This window comes from Bidens hawaiensis, unplaced genomic scaffold (genome assembly GCF_021521415.1).
Source record: "Bidens hawaiensis isolate Kalapana, Puna unplaced genomic scaffold, B.hawaiensis_p1.1 tig00038543_1, whole genome shotgun sequence".
Classification (NCBI taxonomy): Eukaryota; Viridiplantae; Streptophyta; class Magnoliopsida; order Asterales; family Asteraceae; genus Bidens; species Bidens hawaiensis.
The window spans coordinates 59,692-76,648 of NW_027505554.1; the positions used below are offsets into that span (position 1 = coordinate 59,692).

General features: G+C 33.6%; 3 protein-coding genes across 3 annotated transcripts; all 3 read left to right on the plus strand.

Moving 5' to 3' along the window:
• The first annotated feature begins 1,269 nt into the window (after nucleotides 1-1,269).
• On the plus strand, nucleotides 1,270-8,611 carry LOC143613915 (membralin-like protein At1g60995). The gene is made up of 13 exons (XM_077087503.1): nucleotides 1,270-1,552; nucleotides 2,359-2,421; nucleotides 2,568-2,951; nucleotides 4,767-4,848; nucleotides 5,534-5,595; nucleotides 6,190-6,364; nucleotides 6,452-6,535; nucleotides 6,624-6,740; nucleotides 6,876-6,961; nucleotides 7,053-7,159; nucleotides 7,257-7,348; nucleotides 7,433-7,509; nucleotides 8,055-8,611. The coding sequence occupies exons 1-13, from the start codon at nucleotides 1,400-1,402 to the stop codon at nucleotides 8,397-8,399; spliced, it is 1,827 nt and encodes a 608-aa protein (XP_076943618.1). The 5' UTR covers nucleotides 1,270-1,399; the 3' UTR covers nucleotides 8,400-8,611.
• Nucleotides 8,612-11,176: 2,565 nt separating this feature from the next.
• On the plus strand, nucleotides 11,177-13,057 carry LOC143613909 (peroxidase 47-like). The gene is made up of 4 exons (XM_077087497.1): nucleotides 11,177-11,498; nucleotides 11,736-11,924; nucleotides 12,021-12,183; nucleotides 12,512-13,057. The coding sequence occupies exons 1-4, from the start codon at nucleotides 11,286-11,288 to the stop codon at nucleotides 12,901-12,903; spliced, it is 957 nt and encodes a 318-aa protein (XP_076943612.1). The 5' UTR covers nucleotides 11,177-11,285; the 3' UTR covers nucleotides 12,904-13,057.
• Nucleotides 13,058-15,254: 2,197 nt separating this feature from the next.
• LOC143613922 (RNA polymerase II transcriptional coactivator KIWI-like) lies at nucleotides 15,255-16,743 on the plus strand. Its single transcript, XM_077087508.1, has 3 exons — nucleotides 15,255-15,511; nucleotides 15,961-15,983; nucleotides 16,082-16,743. The coding sequence occupies exons 1-3, from the start codon at nucleotides 15,280-15,282 to the stop codon at nucleotides 16,130-16,132; spliced, it is 306 nt and encodes a 101-aa protein (XP_076943623.1). The 5' UTR covers nucleotides 15,255-15,279; the 3' UTR covers nucleotides 16,133-16,743.
• Nucleotides 16,744-16,957: the final 214 nt, after the last annotated feature.

A 16,957-nucleotide genomic window follows, 5' to 3' on the forward strand; every position in this document is an offset into this window, starting at 1 on the left:
ACTTGCTTTGATCAAAGGATAATGTGTTGTGTTGGCTTGAAATCTCCTTTCTAATTGGTTATGTGAAGATTTCATTAGTGACTTCATTGGCAACCTGCATGGCATCTTATTTTTGTCTTCGGTTTATGAAGCCATGAATATATGCATGTATACATACACATTCGGTTTTGGTGAGAGCAGGTGAGAAACACATAAGTTTGAGGCTTTGAGCGCTTTATCAAAACCTTAATTGATAACGATACTTGGTGAAGTCTCTAATCTCTTCGGTGTTTTTCTTAAGATTACTTACACATTATTATCTTCTACCCTAGTGAAGAAGCATTGTTCTTCGTAGTGTTGATCTTGAAACCTTCATTTGTGTTCAATGATTAGTGCAGATACATTCTACAGGAGCTTCTACCCTTCATCAAAGGACAATTATTTCTCTTCAAGGGTCGTAGTGTTAGGTAGTAAATAGTAGAGGGAGTCAATAGTAATAATATCATAATGCGAGGGTTGTAAGTGTAATTAGTCATTTGTATTGAGTGTACTTAAACGATAAGATGATACGTTAAGAACTAGCTATTGATTTGAGAGATCATCTCTTTCTTTTCCTGTGTTCTTCTACAATTCATTAGCTCGATTACCATTTTGTATCGTAACACGTAGCCATCTAAATAGCCTATGGTTGTTTTATTTTGGTTTCAAGTCTTCTCTAAGATGAATAAATGGTATTAATTATTTATATAAAATGTTTTTAAACAATATGCAAATTCCCCACACCTTAGGAATATCATATAAGCCAAATTTACAACCTTTTAATCTCGGACCTTTAAGTATAAAAAAAGTTACACCACAAGAAATCGGCTCTTCAAACTTATTTCGAAAATTCCTCTGTAACTCATCTTTTATCGCATTGGAATATGTTCACAAGTTCCGTTCCTCGACAGACTAGTGACTCATCTTTTTAGTCTGATTGCTTATCATAATAATATGAGAAAAGCTTATATTTTCGTGCCCTTTATAGCACAATTAATTCTCATTTTTTTCCCAACCACATACATTAAACACATATACTCGATGCCTACGTGTATGTATATATAATACCAAACCCGTTGAGTCATGACTCATGAGTGATGAGGTATGGGCACCAAATAATGTCATGAAACCGGACATAATACATGATATTTATCATCATAACATATTTAAAGTGAAAAAAGAAAAAAACCGCTGAATTCAATGTTGTGTCTATCTTGAAGGCACAAACAATTAAAAAGAAGCATATTTATTTATTTATTTCCATCACCATCTCTACACATCATCACCCGTCCTATTCTATTCTTTTCATTTCGTTGTTCAAATTGGCGTGATCGAGTTTTGTGTTCTCATGAGGGTGGTTTAGATTTCAACAATCAATCGGATGGATCCTGAGCAGACTTTTATTAGGGTTCAGGAACGATTCTCACATGTCCTGACACCACGAATACGAGCTTCTCTCGAGTACATCTATCTCCTCATTGCCATCACTCTCTTCTGTATCCTCGTTGTTATGCACGCCAATTACGTCCAACAGGTATTCATTTTTAACTCATCTACCTCCAATCATTACTTTCTGCTTTCTCATATTATTATTAACTGTTACTTTGTTCAATTGATGACAAATTTTGGGTTGATATGATAGACTGCATCAGTAGTCAGTTTTAGGTTATAATTAGCCATGTGAACAAACCTCTGGATGTATTTTCTAATCGAATCTATATTGTGAGATCTAATAGAAAGCAGGAAGTGAACCTTCCTCAACATATATGTACATGTTTGTATGTATCCTGCGCAGACTGACTGCAGAGATATTATGTCCGTGAGTAGAAGAGTCGAAGAGGTGTATATTCATCAACACGCTTCGTTTTTTTCATCCTCTATCTTGTCATTGCTCATCAAAGCATGTATTCATTTTGTAGTATCTGTATGTGTTTATGAATATCGTTCGTGGTAAATCAACATGTTTATCATTGCTAAGTGACTAAAAAGAAATATTCATTTGTCAGATGGAATTTATGATAAACGTATATTATCAGTTATTCAGTTATTTGCTACTATGTCGTAGCTAGTCTGTTATGATGTATGCCTCTTTTAGGTTTATGGATGATCAAGATGAACAATAAATAGATGTATTTTTAATAGTCACGTCTCTTTAGAAGCTATAAATATTTCTAGAAAGTTAGTTGTTATAGGCAGAACGCCCACCATAAAGTGTATATTTGAACCATGATGACATAGAATCAATATAATAGCGTTTATTGGCTTTTCGTTTGGTACACTTTCTGAAGGTTTTTTTATTTATTTATATATTTTATTCTAACTGGATTTCATGATTTGTAGCCTGGCTGTTCTAGTGAACTTACTGGAGTTGCAACTACTGAAGCCCAGCTTATCCAAATTAAGGTTTGTTATTTCTATCTCAATACTATTACGTATGGTCTATGTTGTCTGTTACTTTAGCACTATAATGATATATTAAGTTTCTACATGAGAAAACAATACATAACTCATATCCTTTATATATATATATATTTACTCCATTTGTTCAGATTACTAGTGCTGGCTTGTGGTCACAAAGTGAAGCTCCTTCATATGATGCAAAGAATAATAATATTGAAAAAGAAATTGAAGCTAATGATGAGAAAGTTGATGCACAGTTTTGGTCAAATTGGTTGATTAGTTCAAGTGGTAGGATTGGGAAATCAGGTCTTCTAAACTTGTGGAGGTTCAATAATGAAGTTGTTGAATCACAACATGAGATTTGTACTCCTAGCAGTGATAATGTTGAAGACGCGTATTGCACAAAAAACAAGAAAGATGAGTCACATGCCAGGTCAGCAAAAGAATCACTAAAAGCTGCAATATTGCGCAAGTGGCACGGACGATTCTCGTTTCTTTGGAGACATTCAACTAGATTTTTGTCAAGTGTATGGGTGAGTAAAACTTTCCCAATTCTTTTGTGTTATTGATTTTATTTTTATTTATAATTGAAATGGTATAATAGGTAAGGGCATATTGGACATTTAACGAGAATTAAACTGAAAAAGTTACAAACCCTTTAGTTTAAGGATGATAGTGCGATAAATAAGTAATTAAGAATTAAGGAGACAACCTGGAATTGGGTATATACATAAAGGATAATATCTGTAATATGCTCTAAAATGATCATTGTCTTGTATAGTTGTATATGTTATAATTGTGTATGTAGCCATGTTACAAACAAATCACTCATTTAGCCAATAGACACGGGACTAAGTTTCGCAAATGCTTAAACTACTGTGATATATACCTCAGAAAATGATAGATGCTAGACAGTATTTGCAAATCAATATGGGGGATTGTTATTTAACTATTAGTATTAGTAGATCTTGAAAATCAATATAAGATGGTGCACTCAATGTAAATTAGGCAGCAAATGAGTACCAATGGAGATATGTTAAGGTAAGGTGGTTCAATAAGAATTCATGAAGTCCAATGTAGGTTATTATTACAACGTCTAGCATTATAAACAATATAAATTAGAGCGCATGATATTATGAACTTTAAGATATAGGAAGTATGACCTAGAACAAGGACAAGAACACAGACTTAGATTAAGAACAAAGAATCTGCTGTTTAGATCTCACAAAACAGAGTAATAATAATAAATGAAGCACTTCACATTTCACATCTCATAATGGTGGGTCTTTCAATAACCCTTAATTTGTGCTGTTTTAACTCTGTTATGCAGTCCATAACCTTCTTAGTTCTATGTTTTAAGTTGCTCATTTGAATGCAAATATTTTGCATATAAGCATGAAGAGCAAACCTTTTTTCACTGGTGTTCTTTGTGAGGTCTTGATTTTTCCCTTACTCTAACCCATCTCTCGTGCTTCATATTCTCATGACCAACAAGAAACTTTATCATAACTACATTGAGGGCCTTATTTTCATCAATGATCCTATGTGGTTTGAACATACTCAGGTTCTAAGGAAAAACCTTCATAAATCCAGGCGCTGTTTTAAGCTTTAACAAGATGACATTTGATTGGACTTCAATATTTGTTTGTGGTAAAATAGTTTCATGGTTGCTAATAATCAGTGATCACTTGAATAAAATGCTGCAAAAAAGGTCCTAGATCATAGTATACTTTCCAAAAGTAGTATTTCGACCAACGGTTGCTTTGATATGCACCGTTCGGTTTTAAGATTTGCGTCACCACCACTGAACCCAGTGAGGAGTGCAATTAGTTGGGTCCAGGACTTGATTAGCTTATACAAGTGTGCATTCCACGCCCCGTGAACTAAAATCACTATGTTCTTGTGTAAATCCCAATAACATAGAGTAACATACCACACCAAACAATTTTTTAAACCCTAAAGTCACTATTCTATTTCTTACTTTTGTATTCTCGACTACTATCATGGCCCAAGACCAAATCCCCAATTCAAATAATAGAATGGCATTAATCTTTTTTCTTTCAACTCCTTTTCCGAGCTCTTTGCATCTTGAATGTGCTGTTTGTCTTTGACTACTATGGGTAAACAACTAGCAGCAATAAACTGGTCTGTGAAGAAATCTTAACAGGGCTGAATCGTAAGCCCGGATACCACAATTTGATATGAAATCAAGTTCTTGACAAATCATGCATGTGGCACAGTCCATTCCAAAATTTAAATCTTTTTTAGTTGATCTTCTTTCTATTTTGTTATGGAATTCTCTGCCTTGAAACCTGAGTGTCTTTACTTTGTTTAAACTTGAAATGCAGGACATTGCAGGTATCCATTTAAACATTGATATCAATAAATGTCTTCATGTACTTCACCTTGACAAGCTTAATTCTTTGGCGGGTAAGTTCTGGCTCTACAATGTAATTAGGCCTGTAGACGAACTGAGTGACCTGTTTGGCAGGAAGTTCATTTATTTAATAAAAGAACGAACATGAACATACGTCTTGTTCGTTCATTTTTGTTTGTGAGTGTTCATCAACATTTGTTCATTTAAATTTGTTTATGTCCTAATGTCTGTTTGTTTACATTCATTCATGTTCGTTATTTTACATGTGTTTTGAGTTCGTTCGTTTGCATTCTATCATGCTCGTTATTTTTTCATTTGGTTAAGTTCGTATATTAATATATTCGTTTATAATTATTAGGCCCATTCTAGTTTAATAACTTTTAGGCCCAACACATTTACTTTTAGTTGGTTTTAGCTTAGTTATGTTTGTTCATCTATGTTCAGTTTTGTTTGTGATCCATTCGTTTATATTGTTAACAAATGAACATAAATTAACTTGATCACGTTCATTTTCTTTACAAACAAACACGGAAAAACTCGTTCATTTAGCTGTCCGTGTTTGTTCATTTGTTCTGTTAAAGCTAAATGAATGAACAAGAACATGCAATGTTTGTGCCCGTTCGGTTTGTTTACAAGCCTAAATGTTATTATAGTGATTTTATGATAGGGTAGATAGGCCCTCGGTATAAAAACCCTTTTTTTCTCATTTGAATTTTTTTCTTCTTCTTGAGGATTTAGTGCAGTGGCTTGAAACAAGAAGCAACACATTTGAACCAACTTATCTATATACAATGGAAAAGGTAATAAAGACCTTGTTGATATGTACTTTAGTTTCTTGTTCTCATTCATATATCCAATACTATATACCTTTCAATATAAAGTTCTATGCAAAAGAGGGATCGTTTTATCTTTCAATATAATATATTCAAGAGACAATTGCACAAATGGTCCTTGTAGTTTGACTATTTTGCAACGGGTCCCAAGATTTTAAAAATTGTGAATTTAGTACAAAAATTTGTGAGAGGGTTGCACGTCTGGTCCCCACCGTTTTAATGGAAAATGATGTCATGTGTCATTCATGTGAGGGTAATTATTTATGGTTTCAAATTTGAAGAGACACAATTACCCTCACATGAATGGCACATAACATCACTTTTTCCAATAATAACTAACGGGGATTAAAGGTGGGGATTAAACGTGCAACCCTCTCACAAATGTTTAATGTTTGGACTAAGTTTGCAATTTTTAAAATCTGAGGACCAAACTTGCAAAATGGTCTAACCACAAGGAACATTTGTGCAATATACTCCTTTCAATATAATGTTCTATTAAAGAAACAGGATGATTTTGTCTTTCAATATAATATATTTAAAGTTTTTTTTTCTTTTTTGTAGGGTTATTTTCTGCTGCCTGAAAGAGCTAAATCTCGACATAACATCCAAACTGTCAACATCAGCATTTCTGCGCGTGACTCCTGCTTCGGGAACAGGTGGCAGCAGCTTCTGATCAATAGGCTTGTAGGATATGATACTATCCTGATGAACAGTTTGCTGAATTCTCCAGGTCAAGGTATAAGTATCAAACAATGTTCTTGGTATAAGTTGATGTCTTATGTTACATTTATTAGGTGTGATCATTGTTCTTTATTTGATACAGGCTACCTATTTAATTACCAGACAAATGAATTCTACAACCTTACATATGCACATGAGAAACCAGAACGGTCAGCGAACTTTGGAGGTTTGCTATTTTTCCATTTAATTGCTTCCGTTAATATTCTCTAAACTGATGGTTGAAGTCATTGACAATTTGGATCTATAATTTACAGACTATTTTGCTACGAAGTGCGGTGTTCTCATGATGTCTCTCTTTGTTTTCTTCACCACAACAATGTCAGTTTCATTTACACTCAGGGAAACACAAACTCGCATGCTCAAGTTCACAGGTTTGTTTTGTACTTCTTTTATCTTCTATCATAAGCAACAAAAGAATATAAACCCTAGGCCCATTGGGATTCTCAATACTACTTAATATCTAACACCTGTTAATGTAACACGTTTTTCTTTTTCACTATTTATAGTGCAGCTTCAACACCATGCACGACATCGTCTCCCCACTTTTCAGTTGATTTTTGTCCATGTAATTGAGTCTCTTGTGTTTGTACCAGTAAGTGAATACTATCTTATTACTTATACTTTCATTTTGAAGTTATTTCATACTATATATATATAATGATAATTCCATTTTGTATTTGCAGATAATGATAGGTATCCTGTTTTTTCTTTTTGAGTTTTATGACGACCAACTTTTAGCTTTCATGGTGCTAATACTTGTCTGGATTTGTGAACTCTTCACTCTTATCAGGTTCTCTCTCTCTCTCTCTCTCTCTCTCTCTCTCTCACACACACACACACACACACACAATCTCGTATCATAATCCTTGATTTGTATTTGGTTTCAGCGTGCGTACACCAATATCAATGAAGTTCTTTCCTCGCTTCTTTTTGCTGTACTTTCTGGTGTTTCATATTTATTTCTTCTCATACACACATGGTTTGTTACTCTCGCTTATACTCCTCAATTGTTAATATGGGCAGTTATATTATTTGTAGCATCATTGTACAATGAAATTTTCAGGTTTTTCTTATTTGGCACTCTCAACCACAGCTGCATTTATGCTACATCTCATCCTCTACTTCTGGAACCGATTTGAGGTCAGAACATTATACTGTAGTTAATTTATAGATGCAACTAGTATAAAACCCACGCACGTGAAAAACTGCGAAATAATTGATGTCATATATGTGTGCAACTTAAACGACGTGTAGATAGGTGTTTAGATGACTTGTACGATATCATGCGGAACTCTGTTTTAAACGAAACTTACATTGAAACATGGATAAAATTAGGCACACACAACGGTATATTCGGAATTTTATAAAAATCATATTCTAAAAGTTATAAACAAAAAAGAAAAGAAAAAATTATGAGTAGAACACTTGTCAATTGTTATTGGCCAAAATAATATTAAACAAAAACATTTGAAAAGGTCTAGGGTTCAAATGGTTAGTTTAATAAAGTGGAGGGGTCATGTTGTAATTTTTTGAAAGGCTATAGTGTAACATTAAAAATCATTCCATTAAAATCCTTGTAAGCTATGCATCATTAATTAAGTTTTAACAAATGAGTAGTGATTGTAAGAGACAAAATCTTTGCTATTTGAATATATATTTCCTTGAATTTAATATTTGTTACTCAGGTTCCTGCTTTGCAAAGATTCATGCAAAACAGACGATCACAATTTCAGCAACAACCAGACTATCATATAACCTCATCAACCATTCTCGCTTCAACTCTACATATCACCAGATTAAACCCCTTGAGGAACACCATAAACAATACAACCTATCACGGGTTAACACAACCACAACCCGAGAATGACAACATGAACCTGAATCGGGTATCAGACAATGAAGGTGGGGGCGCGATGAATTCGTTCAGTTCCACATTGTTATGGATCTTGGGAGGCGCGTCTTCCGAGGGTCTAAACTCGTTTCTTTCTATGTTCAGAGACCAAGGTCAAGAAAACCATGCTACACAATGAACCCAGTTCTTGATATATATATATGCATCAGTATAAAGCATTGTTCATATTCTCTTAGCAAGATAATTACATCTCATGTAGATAAATCGTGATAATATTTGGTCAGAATACAAGTTTTGTGGGTATGTAAACAAAATTGTTGGACCTTAAACCTTTGTGTATTCAGTGTTCAATACGATGTAGGTGCCTAGTGTAATTGTTAAGCAACTTCTGTGTCCGTGCAATCATCCTGCCTTCAGAACATTAACTTACAACCATACTAAAGATGAATAATAACATTTTAAGAGAAATCTACATATTCTATGGTCGAGACCAATTATCGACCGATTGAATTGTTGAAAAAATGAGCATCTAACAGATTTCATGTTAGCCATGTACCACTTTTAAAATTTTTTTTATGGTAGGTAATTTTGGTTGACACTTGACAGGGCTGGCCCAACCCTTTTGGGTCTAAAACGAAACGAGAACTGTTGGTCTTTTTCAAATTTTACTGTTACAGAGCAAAACAACTAACCACATATGTTATCTTTTCAAATAAGTTAAGGGTCATTTTCATCATTTAATATGTTTTTGATGTAACTTGGGTGTAAACTGAAGACCATGTCCAAGTGGGGGCCTAAAGGCTTCGCTTTAGTTTGCTCCCCTAGAGCCGGCCATACCGTTTAGTATATAACATATTGGCATAAAATTAAACTAGAAAGGATAAAAGTTTTGGAATTTTTCTAGTGATGCGATCCAGAAAATATAAAAGTATACCAAATACATATAGTGGTGGTGTTAGAGATTTGTATGTCTGCTTGAACAAAGAAACAATTTTAAGTGTGTGAATGATATTCACTCGTTTATTATTGGAAACAAATAATAATAATTTACAATAAGGAGTCAAAACACAATGTATATACCAGGATATAAAGCAATAGTGTAAGTGGTAGAACTAGTGGAACCAACCAACAAAAAAAGATGGCACCACCACAAAAATATTTAAATCCGTGTGACTACCACATCATTTTCCTATGTTCCTTAATAAATAAATAAAAATAAACAAACAAATAAATCAAGTATAAAACGTTTCTTAAGTTTGTTTAATCTGAGACGAGATGTCAATTGTCCACACAGATTTTGACGTTTCATGTCTAACTCACTCAGGAACACTATTAAGTAGGAAACTCATCATTGTGAAAAAAAACTCCATTGAAATTCATTAAATCGACGTCAGATAGTGAAAATATCCACTGAAACTTAACGAAACTGGAAACCATAATAGTGAATACCGATACCTATGCCGACGTTGATAAGTCGTTATCGGTTTGGTATAGTACCATACATATCCGTACGATTTTGATACTCGGTAAAAAATGATAATCTCTAGTTTACTAAACAAAAATACTTTATTTAGAATACCACTCTTTTCATGATAAGATTTATTAGGAATAAAGCGTTGATGCAGAAACGATAACCCACATACACAAACGAAAAACACCTTGTCACGGTGGCACATCCAAAAGTGATCCATAACACATACCTTGAGTTGATTTCACTATGTTTATTTGCTATTTTCAATAATATTTTAAATATCTCTATCTTTGAAATAGTAATTGGAGAGTACTTTCAATAGATGAGCTATGCACAATTTGTCCATAAATTAACCGATAATTACCCACTTATATTTCATTGCTACTAGTAATCTTTGTCAGGAAGACAATTTAATAAAGAAATGCATGGAATAGAGATGGTAATTAATATTATAATAATTTAGAATAAATAAGTGGCATGTGGTACGTGTCTAACAAACATGCAATTTCCTCAATATTAATCATGTAATTAGTTCCATAAAATAGCATTATTTGACAACCAAATCTTTTAACACACCACGAAATTACGTCATTGATAATTTAGGATTGTTTTTCTCCATTTACATTGATGCACAGTTATCTTTGGCTCGTTTATGGTCTTCCTTGGACGCTTTTTCCCTATATTTTCTTCGCCTACTGATGATGCCGGTTTTTAATTTCCGGATCTTTTGGGAACGGGTCTTTATTATCGTCGCCGTTAAATGGTTAGTTAACACACTAATACAAATATTTGTTTTTTTTTTAATAAATTTTAATGATTTGATTATTCAAATAAAAAGTATAGGTAAAGAAGGAAGAAGACATAACACATCACTTTCTATTCCAAGCTGAGCAACCACGACTTCATGAAAAAAATTAAAAATCGAACATAATTAGCACTAAGAAAACAAAAATAAATGTCTACTATAATTCGTTCTCTTTTAAATAAGAAGATGATTTTATTTGAATTGCAACTTAAAATACCCGATTAATGTGATCAATATGGTAAGTGGTAATTAACATCCGACTTTACCTACCAACCAATGTTGTCTATTCGGGTCACTAGTCACACCTTTTTTTTATTGCCCGATTATAGCTTCCCATTAGCGCATGCGCATCCATAGATTAGATTACTCTCTCTCGAGCACGTTTAATTGTGTAGCTATTCTTTCATTCATAACGTTATGTCAAAAATGCGTTAGTGAAATACACAATGAATTTCTCAAGACCAATTGTTACAAATAATAATAACAATAATAATAATAATAATAAAGTTAAAATATAATTGATTATGTGATATTCTTGTTTGTATAAATTAATATAAGTTGAAATATTATTGATGATGTGACATTCTTGTTGGTATAAATATGGGCATATGGTAGAGCAATATTGCTTCTTCATCACAACTCAAAACATCATATCATATCCAGCTTGCTTCTATAGTCTCTCTTCATTCTTACGCTTCTTGCACCAATCAATCATTATACATATTTATATAGTCCAATTTTAATTTCAACTTTTATCAACAAAAAAAATATTACACCAATCCAGCATCATGAGATTTGATGCAATGAAGATGATGATGTCACTAGTGGTAATGCTCATGATCATGCTAAGACATTGTAACGCTCTCAGCATGCACTACTACATCATGAATTGCCCTATGGCCGAGTTCATTGTCAGGAACTCAGTGAACTCAGCTTTGAGAGCCGATCCAACACTAGCTGCGGGTCTTATCAGGATGCACTTTCATGATTGCTTCATTCAGGTACGTACTCACTTAACTCTACTTTCTATATTGGCGTCATCATAAGACTATTTTTTCTATTGGTTACAACTAGCTAGAGGTCCAAATGAATTTTTTGCTAGCTAGAAAAATGCGAGATTTTATAAATAAAAATTCAACGAATTCTTGTGGACAGATCAGGGTCAGAGGACTCTGACCCTGACCTGGATGCTTTATTATCATTTAATCTTTACGAAGGCATGTTTTAATTACATGCAGGGTTGTGATGCATCCATTTTACTTGATTCTACTGACGACAGCACAGCTGAGAAAGACTCTCCTGCGAATTTGAGCTTGAGGGGCTATGAAGTCATCGACGATGCCAAAGAAAAACTTGAAAACCAGTGCCCGGGTGTAGTATCTTGTGCCGATATTGTAGCAATGGCTTCTCGTGAAGCCGTTATCTTTGTAAGGATACACTTATACATACATATAGATATCTTATTTATGGATAAATAATTTAAATTTATGTAATTGTGACACTATATGTTAATGGTGTACTAGGCTGGTGGTCCGGTTTATGATATACAAAAAGGAAGAAAAGATGGAACAAGATCCAAAATAGAAGATACAAGAAACCTGCCTTCACCATTCTTCAACACCAGTGAATTGATTAAAATGTTTGGCCAAAAGGGTTTCACTGTTCAAGATCTGGTTGCCCTTTCTGGTAATAAACTTTTGTATAAAAATAAACAACGATTTAAATTTCATTAAAATTTTGAATTAGTAGGTGGTTTAAGATTAGCGTTTTATATGGAAAATTATTTATATAGAGTTTGTGAACGGAAAACTCTATGGAGTTCGCTTGACACACCAGAAAACTTCAAGAAAAATTGTGACAACATGAACCTTCTATAATTATAAGAACTTCAAATGAAACCGCTTTAAAAGTACTTAGTTGAACCCTAAACCACCTACGGATTCTAAAGATTTAATATTTGAGATTCTCACCTCGTGCTAAATATTGAACTAATTAATAATGATCATGATTGTAGGTGGACATACACTAGGAGTGGCTCGATGCTCATCATTCAAGAACCGTCTAAAAAACTTCGATTCAACACATGATGTGGATCCAAGCCTGGACACCCAGTTCACGAAAACGCTCACAAAGACATGTGCCTCAGGAGATAATGCAGAACAACCATTTGATGCAACAAGAAACACTTTCGATAATTCTTACTATTGGGCGCTTCAAAGGCAGTCTGGGGTCCTGTTTTCCGACCAAACCTTGATGTCTGATCCCAAGACTAGAAACATTGTCAACATGTACGCGATGAACCAAGCCATGTTCTTTCTTGATTTCCAACGAGCCATGGTGAAGATGGGGCTGCTTGATGTTAAAGAGACCGGACAAGTTCGTCAAAATTGCCGCAAACTTAACTAATCGGTTTCAAGTTGGTGATCGAGTGATGTAAACAAGTTGATATACCTTTCTAGCTTTCTATTATTATAAGGTTTGTAATATTGGATTGGATGAGGTGTATAATTATTAGTAGTATGGAAGTGGTGATAAATGTGTGGTTTAATATATGCATGTAAAAATATAATTCCCATTAATAATACGCTAAACAACTTTATTCATCACGTTTTCTAAATTGTCATACTTCGAGTTTACCGAAGATAAAACTAAAACGGCTAGTGGAGGAAGACCCCCTAAGGGTGTGATAGCATCTGTTATACTAGGATTATCACTGAATTTTTGAAAACTTAGAAAGCTACTCTGCCAAGTGCCAATACATGACCAAACGTCCAAACCTCATGGTCAGACTCCCAAAGATTTTCAAAGACTTACATATTTCTAAGGTGTAATTAAAATGTTGATTTTTTAAGTTTAACATAAATAAACGTGGAGTCCTTTATGTGTAATCTTAACGTACATGACGGATACATCATACATCAATGAGTGCAAAGCTTTTACGCACTTGCTTGATGTGTGAACTTTTTATAGATATATTTATATAGTAACTTAAATATTTTGATTATACTTTACTTATTACCCCCAACATATATGTTTACGAAAAATGTATAAGATAAAATATGGATATGACGTTTGGTTTCAAATAGCATTATAATTATAAATGAGGTTTTAGACAAGAAGATAGTATGTATGAATTAGGTGATATGAAAGTTATAATATTATTTTAAAATAAGAAAAGGAAAAGGAGAGAGAGGAATGATGATAGAGGGTCCAAAGGAATTTGGTGTGAGTGTGTCGGGCGAAGGTGGAGTGACAGCCGTTATCTCACAATTCACTCCAACTTGCAATGGTGTGTGTTAGTTGCTTGACTCAGTTTCATGCATGTAATAGTTTAGTTTAGTTGAGTAACTAGTGATTTGATAGGTTAGTGGTTTTTTTCTTTATAATAACACAAAAGAAAGCCGCGGAGAAGGAGAAAACGATGCAACATGAGGTGTGATGCGCCATATGGCGTAGAAGAAAGAAATTTATTTTGAAAGATGGCCCAGGGTTGATGTATGAGAAGAAAGTTTTTTTTTTTTGATAGTTTAGAAAAGTGCTATTTTTGAAATTTATTTGGTCAAGTGTGCTATTAATTTTGGTGATTTCCCTTATTTTATTTCTTGATTATGTATTGAATATGCAATATGGTCTCGGTCCATATAATTCTATGGTTACTCTTTAGTTATCATTCTGTTTATCTTGATCTAATTTGAGCATATATCATTGTATTATTGTATTTCATTCGTATGAAATTATTGATAATGATATAGTAATCTCTCTCCTCGCTATACTTTGCTTAATTAGTCTAGTTTACAAAACATTATGGCATGAATCTTTGACAATTAAAGTAAGCGTGTAAAGCATTTTTTGTTATAGAATTAAAATCATCACATAATTGATTAGCAATCATTTGAATCTTTTCAATTTTGAAGTCAATTCAAGTATGTTTAAAACGCTCACTTTCCCTTATAGAATATCAATCAACTCGTAAGAGTTTTATAATATGCAATATTGTTTTCATTGTTTAAACCCAAATTAAACGATAAAAATGTTATTATTGGGATGAATGTGGAATCTTCTAAAGCAACTTAAAACCAACAAGTTTTACATAATATCAATAAAATTCTTCAATTAGCCAAAAAAATCAAATAACATGCAGGAATTGCAAACCTTAATCTCATCAGCACATATATAGAATTATAGCCGATCTTTAACCTCTTGATACTAAAATTTAACAATATATTTCAAATCATTAAATTCTAGTTCCAACATGTCCATTATAATCCCGACGCCCATCTGATTTAAAATCATGAAACTAGATTTTTAAATTAACCCGAAACAACCATCTGTACAGATGTACTATAGGTGGACAAAAAACCCGGTTCTGAACCCGACCCGAAACCAGTCGTACCTGACCTGCGGGTATGGACCAGGTTTTGTGTTTCTTCACATAATTGGACTTGACCCAGACCCGACCCGACCCTGCCTGAAACCTAAACCCAACAAACCTGGTCAAATACTAAACCTGATTGTTGACTTTTGTTGACTATACCAAGAACCAGTTCCTACCTAGTTCCGGTTCCTAAAAAATAAAATTACACCGGTTACACACTTAAAATTTGTACTAAGGGCAAACCTGGTACACGAAGCTCCCGCACCCCAGGCCGAACTTGGGCCTCAGGTATCGGTTATCAAAGGTTCGAAACTCAAAAGGCCCTCCAAAGTCCAAAAACCTTAAAACAAATAGAGCGTGCGGTGCACAGGTTACCAATATACCATTACCAAATCAAAGAAGGTAAAATGTCGTACAAGCGCGGGAAAGGCAAGGACAAGGAAGACGACTTCATCTCCGACCACGCTCCTCCCAAGAAAACATCAAAGAAGAATGACAACGAGGAAGAAGACGGCAGCATCTTCATCTGCGAGGTTTCCAAAAACCGCAGGGTTTCTGTTCGCAACTGGCAAGGAAAGGTGTATGTCGACATCCGTGAGTTTTACTTGAAAGACGGCAAACAAATGCCTGGCAAAAAAGGTATCTTTTATTTTATTTAATTAGGGTTTTTTGTGTTTGTTGTTTGTATAGAATTGAGTTAGGGTTTATGTTGGTTGGTTTGTCAATTAGGGTTTTTGAAGTTATTGTGGTTTCAGTTGTCTTTATTTAGGGTTTATTTGTGGTTTTAACTACATTCTAGTTGATTATTAGGGTTTTGGGTTTTGTTTTATGATTGGTTTTAAATAAGTTTTTGTATAGATTCAGAAATTGTGTATCTATACTCTGTTTGCTTATACCAAAACTTCAAACTTGTTAAATCTTTATTTGATTTCTGATTTATGTTTCTGTATTCTAAACCATTTTATCCTGGTTACTTAATGCTTCTTTTATTATATTTTCATCATTGTTATTATCTTTTTAAGTTTTATATTTTATATTTTTAAATTTTATTTAGATGTTTGGTGATGGTTTTTTTGTTGTAATTTCAGGGATTTCGTTGAGTATGGATCAGGTAAATGAATGGTTAATTTTTCGGCTGTTAAAACTGCTTTTTTTTTAAAAAAAAATATAATGTTAGGTTTATGATGTTAATTTTTATTATGGTTGCAGTGGAAAGAACTTCGTGCTCATGTGGATGAAATTGACAAGGCTTTGGCTTAGTAAATGCTAGTAACAAGTAAAGACTAAATGGTTGTTTTGTTATGTTTTATCTGAACGATATGAAGGATGTAGTTTGTAGGATCTTTGTTGGTATGTTTTTATTGGAATGTTATGTAGTTTTGTGGTGGTTTTCGTATGAATGGAGCGTTTGCAGTTTCTTGCTGCTTGTTTTTTACTGGTGACGAAACGGACTCGTTGAATTAAAGGTGCACGATTTGGGTTCTGTACTTAAATCGGTTTCAGTTGGTTAAAGATGGTTGAATTGGGTTTTTATCCAAACTGGTTTGGTTAGAACCGGTTTTGAGGAGGGGAAGGGTCGGGTTTGACTGATTCCAAGTATATGGTTTCAAACCAATTTTAACCCATGTGATTCAGTTTTGGTTTAATGAACTGATGTTCAAATCCTGTTTGAGGGGTTTAAATTCGGATTTGGTTTCCAACCCGGTTTGAGTTTAAATTGAGTCGGTCGGGTCAAGTTGACCTGCAACATTTTCCACTTTTTCTTGAACAAGTTAGGCTTTTTTACATCTCATTGTTTATTGCTTGAGTTACTTATAAAGTTTTGAAAAAGTGAAGTTTGATTACTTATAAAGTTCATAGAAGTTAAATTAATGGTTAGTGTAGACTGGATGTTGGTATATTGTTGTGGATGGCTTTAAACCTCTTATTTAAGAGCCAAGGGCCCACATCAAGTTAAAGTTTCACCAATTAAATTATATATTTTTTTCTCTTATTAAAGATGCGGTATGTGTTATACATGACTATGCAGGTATTAACTTCTGAGTGTCAATTATTACATATTCGACCCATGTTATTTGTGTTATG

What these genes read in the sequence shown, in the direction of transcription:
- LOC143613915 (XM_077087503.1), top strand. Translation starts at nt 1,400, where the DNA reads ATGGATCCTGAGCAGACTTTTATTAGGGTTCAGGAACGATTCTCACAT. An exon ending in GATTTTTGTCAAGTGTATGG is followed by an intron (nt 2,952 to 4,766) that starts GTGAGTAAAACT and finishes CTTGAAATGCAG; the next exon opens with GACATTGCAGGTATCCATTT. An exon ending in ATCTATATACAATGGAAAAG is followed by an intron (nt 5,596 to 6,189) that starts GTAATAAAGACC and finishes TCTTTTTTGTAG; the next exon opens with GGTTATTTTCTGCTGCCTGA.
- LOC143613909 (XM_077087497.1), top strand. Translation starts at nt 11,286, where the DNA reads ATGAGATTTGATGCAATGAAGATGATGATGTCACTAGTGGTAATGCTC. An exon ending in TTCATGATTGCTTCATTCAG is followed by an intron (nt 11,499 to 11,735) that starts GTACGTACTCAC and finishes AATTACATGCAG; the next exon opens with GGTTGTGATGCATCCATTTT. An exon ending in AGATCTGGTTGCCCTTTCTG is followed by an intron (nt 12,184 to 12,511) that starts GTAATAAACTTT and finishes TCATGATTGTAG; the next exon opens with GTGGACATACACTAGGAGTG.
- LOC143613922 (XM_077087508.1), top strand. Translation starts at nt 15,280, where the DNA reads ATGTCGTACAAGCGCGGGAAAGGCAAGGACAAGGAAGACGACTTCATC. An exon ending in ACAAATGCCTGGCAAAAAAG is followed by an intron (nt 15,512 to 15,960) that starts GTATCTTTTATT and finishes TTGTAATTTCAG; the next exon opens with GGATTTCGTTGAGTATGGAT. An exon ending in TTTCGTTGAGTATGGATCAG is followed by an intron (nt 15,984 to 16,081) that starts GTAAATGAATGG and finishes TTATGGTTGCAG; the next exon opens with TGGAAAGAACTTCGTGCTCA.